The sequence below is a fragment of the Sinocyclocheilus grahami genome, unplaced genomic scaffold, assembly GCF_001515645.1.
Source record: "Sinocyclocheilus grahami isolate Dianchi unplaced genomic scaffold, SAMN03320097.WGS_v1.1 scaffold51.1, whole genome shotgun sequence".
Taxonomy (NCBI): Eukaryota; Metazoa; Chordata; class Actinopteri; order Cypriniformes; family Cyprinidae; genus Sinocyclocheilus; species Sinocyclocheilus grahami.
Genome location: NW_015505230.1, coordinates 1,321,223 through 1,325,806, shown reverse-complemented (window position 1 = coordinate 1,325,806; position 4,584 = coordinate 1,321,223). Strand labels below are relative to the sequence as shown.

At 37.9% G+C, this 4,584-nt stretch overlaps 1 protein-coding gene across 1 annotated transcript in view; it reads left to right on the top strand.

The window, feature by feature from the left end:
- Positions 1 to 428: 428 nt before the first annotated feature.
- Positions 429 to 4,584, top strand: part of LOC107583220 (testis-specific gene 10 protein-like) — a 14,982-nt gene continuing 10,826 nt past the window's right edge. The window contains exons 1-5 of the mRNA XM_016269370.1: positions 429 to 501; positions 1,136 to 1,209; positions 1,320 to 1,428; positions 1,519 to 1,674; positions 2,740 to 2,835. Coding sequence (XP_016124856.1) covers positions 1,348 to 1,428; positions 1,519 to 1,674; positions 2,740 to 2,835 — 333 coding nt within the window. The 5' untranslated portion in view covers positions 429 to 501; positions 1,136 to 1,209; positions 1,320 to 1,347. The remainder of the gene's footprint in view (positions 502 to 1,135; positions 1,210 to 1,319; positions 1,429 to 1,518; positions 1,675 to 2,739; positions 2,836 to 4,584) is intronic.

Below are 4,584 nucleotides of genomic sequence, written 5' to 3'. Positions count from 1 at the left end.
ACCAATTTATTCTATTTATTTGCCTACTTTAATCACATGTTTAATTATTTCTATATGTATTTAAACAAGAATTTGTGTATTTATACACACATTTATTTATTTATTTGTGTATTTATTTATTTATTGTTTTTGCAGGTTTCGTCCTCCATACATTTCAACCATTATAGATCTATTTTCGCGCACTATACTTCTGTTTTGTTTCCGTTTATATATTTATTCCGTTTATTTATATATGTATATTTGGTCTGGTTCCGCTTCACTGCTTCATCTCAACTTCAAAACTACTGAGCGTGAGCGTTCACAACTTGTAGTCAAGGCAACGGACGCAAACGGAGGGAGAGTGCGTTCTGATTGGTCGCCGTCTGTCTTGACTGACAGTTTAATGCTGTGTTGTGATTGGTCAATGTTGATGTTTCTCCCTCCGGCTAAAGAGCTTTAACGTGTTGAGATTTTCTTCAACACACTCTTTGTGTTTTTCATTTGCGTGAACCACTACACGAGGTAACACAAGCTAACTTACACAAACAATGCTTTGTCTTCTGAGCTGTCTTTCATGAAAGCAGAATGTATTTGCAGCTTTTGCGAGGTTCAAATTTACAGTTATTTTTTCGTGTGAATGATTTTGTGTGCCAGTGTACAAACATATTAGCGTCAGTGCCAAGCATACTTACTTTAAGTGCGTGTTGTGGCTTGCAACAATTATCAGTAATCATTAAAATGGTAAAATACAATATGTTATACGTTACGTTCTTAAAAAGTCATTGTTGCACGGGACGCATTTTCAGTGACGTGCAAACGTAGTATCTCAGTTGCCATGACAACCTGTGTCCGCGATGTGGTTTATTTTGATAAGTTTTGCTTAAGAAAAGTCGAATCAATACGTTTCTGCATAAACATGTCAATACAGGCATGCTTTATTTAAATGTATAGCTCTCAATACCCATCAAAATGTTTTTTTTATAAGACATCAAAATTTCTTAATGAGAATTAAGTAACTTTACAAAATAAATGTGTGTTTGTTTTTTACATAGGACCCAAACTAGAGCGCAAACTAATGACTGGTAAAACATTTAATTAAGTCAACTGAATTGTGAGACATAAGATGCCCCAAAGATGCCATTTTTAATTTTTATAGGTTGTAGTAACGTGGTAGATCCAACAGGTGGCACTAGAAACCGTCGAAACATGGAGCCTGAACAGGAGGTTTAGGTGAGTTTTGGGCCAGAAATGCAAGACTAATGTTTAAATTAATCATCTCCAAATCTTCATGTTCCTCACATTTACTTCAACAGTTGGAAGATTATTTCTCTATTTCTCAGTATTCTGATACAGCTGACGAGGCCAAGGATGCTGAGGGCTCGTCGCTCTACCAGCCCTATCAAGGGGGCATCTACCCATCGCAGTCCCACCAGACACTCACCTGTTAAAGTACTAATAAGCCATCAGTGCATTCATATCAGTGAGATTAGTTTCTTTTAATTCTGCTAATTCCTTTTTTATGTGTCTCTCTTTTTAAAGGGTGGCACGTACGATTCAGAGATAATGAGGGTGTTACGAGAAAGAGATGAACTGCAAAACATGTTGGAGAAACAAGAGCGGCACCTCTCAGAGATCCAGGCCAATGTTAAAGTGCTCACAGCCGAACGGGACAAGACCAGAATGCACTACCAGCAGGTAGACAGCGCCAATCCTCCCAGAATTCTTCAGTCAGGTTGTTGTGTTCATTTTGGGGTGTGAAACACACATAGTATTTTTTTTTTTAAACACACACACATGGTTAATTCTGAGTGACTGATATTTAACTTGCAATTTCATGTTAATAAAGTTTTATAATTTACACAATATATTTTTTTAACCACATGAATCAAATTTGTTTTGGTCAAATTATTATATTTATATAAATTTATATAAATTTATATATAGCTATATATTTATTAGTAGTATTACTTGCTAGATTATATATTTTTTAAATTTGTTTTGGCTTCATTACAATAATAGTATACAGTAAAACAATTATTTAATTTGATATTAGTTAAAATATAACATTTATATAAAACACTATTTGATCAAATTGAGTATATAATTAAGTATATGTATAGATTTTATATAAATATATAATATAAATATATATTAGTAGTATTATTTGCCAGATAATATCTGAAGCATTTGTTTTGGCTTCACTACAATGACAATATACAGTAAAAACTATTATTGTATTTTATATTAATTAAAATGTTAAATCAACAATTATATTTGTTTTGACTTCATTACAATAAAAGTATAAAGTAAAAACAATTCTTTAATTTTATATTAATTAAAAATGTAAATTAATAAAACAATATAGCCTATATATTTATTAGTAGTATTATTTGTCAGATATATATTAATACATTATTTTGGCTTCATTACAATAACAGTATACAGTAAAAACAATTATTTAATTTTATATAGATTAAACTATTAAATAATAAAACAATATTAATTTAATATTTTAGCATAATAGTTTTTAGTACATGCATCAAATTAGTTTTGAACGAATTAACATATATTTGTTATTTGAGTTTTATATAAATATTTGTAATATAAATACATATATAAATATATAATTTTGGAAACTTTTGATTATTTGCACACTTTATTTTGAATACGTTTCTTACCCAGAAAGAAAGCACTCAGCAATATATCACCAGTATTTCACTAAACAATGTGGCCTCAGATGTGCCCTGTCTCCCACTGCAGGCTCAAGAGGAGATAGCAGCTCTACGACGGGAGGTCATGAAGTCAAAGGCCGCACGAGGGCCCAAGAGCAGTGTGACCGCTCAGAGCATCCTGAAAGTAATGCATTACTTTTAAAAGTAACTTTCCCCAACACTGATTATACTGCTGAATTGAAAATATGCACGTATGCCCTGAATAAAATGCATTACATATCAGGCACCGCTCCTGCTCCCAGCACTGAATGCACGAGTGACGACTCTGTCACATCCAATCTATAAAATCTCACACATGTGTGCAGTGATGCCCAGCTCGCCGCAGCACAATTGTCCTAAATAGAAACTCCTCTGAACATCGCCCAGGACGTGGCTATTCTACGTGTGGAGTGGGCGCGAAGTCGAGGTGGTAAATTTACATCCTTGTAACACATTACGATCGTGTCTACCACCCAGTGAGAAAGCCGTTGACATGAAACAGGACTTCCTCGATAATTGTCAGCCCAAGAGACGAAGAGCTGATTACTCCTTTGTAACAATCTCGTCTTCTGCACATAAACACTCAAAGAACGCACCGGGCATAAACAGTGTAACCGCTCTTCCTCTGATGAAGAAAAAGACGCTAGCAATTCCACAGATTTGTTTGTTCCTGTTGTGTCCCTGACCTTAGGAACAAATGCCGGGTTAGTCCTTAGCGGAACTTTCAATCCATCCAATGCAAACTGCATACAGGAATGATGTACTGACAAAGCGTGTAATTCACTTACGCGCTTTGCTGTAGAAAGAGCGATCAACAAAGCCGTCTTTAAAGAAAGACGCTGCAAATCAATGCCCTCTAATGGTTCAAAAGGAGGCTGCGAGAGCGCATCCAGAATCACTGTTAAGTCCCAGGACGGGATCAGGGATTTAGTGACCAGACGAAGCTGTCTCGCTCCCCTCATAAACCGCCAAATCAGGGGGTGCTGACCTATCGTTCCCAAATCCAGCCCCACATGACATGCTGAAATAGCTGAATGATAGAATTTTACAGTCGAAAAGGCTCTACCTTTATCCAATAGTTCTTGCATAAAGCAAAGAACATCCGATACAGAGCATAAAAACGAAGTAATATGCCTCTCTGCACACCATCGCTCAAACACTCTCCATTTGTGACCATACAGAGAGCGTGTGGAGGCTGCCATCGCACTCTGTATTGTGTCAATCACGTTAGAGGGTAACCCGATGGCATTTAAATTCATCCTCTCACGGGCCAAGCCCACAGAGCTACTTTGTGGGGTGCGGGATGAAATATCTCCCCGTTCGCCTGAGAAAGAAAATCCCTGCGCAACGGGAGAGGCCAGGGTTGATCGTATAGAAGTGGAATTATTTCCGCTATCCACAGTTTTCCCGGCCAATACGGTGCAATCAGAATCAGTGAATGTCTGAATTCCCGTACTCTTTGTAATGTTGGCCCGATGAGACTTAGCGGGGGAAACGCGTAAAACAATGCGTTTGGCCACGGGTGGGCTAGAGCATCCACACCCAGAGGTGCATCCTCTCCCATTAGGGAAAAGAACAGAGGGCACTGCGCGTTTTCACGCGATGCAAAGAGATCTACGGCAGCCTGTCCGTATCTCTGCCACAACTGAATCACCACCTGTGGGTGAAGTGCCCAATCTCCGTAACGCTCCGCTGTTCATTGTACCCATCACGTGTGTTGCACGAAGCGACAGAAACCGAGTGCTGCTCCACACAATTAGTCTGTGAGCTAGACTGTGAAGCCGTTGAGAGCGCATGCCCCCTTGTCTGTTTATGCATTCAGTGCTGGGAGCAGGAGCGGTGCCTGATATGTGTTGTCTGATCTGATCAGCACATGAAATCCCTGAAGGAAATG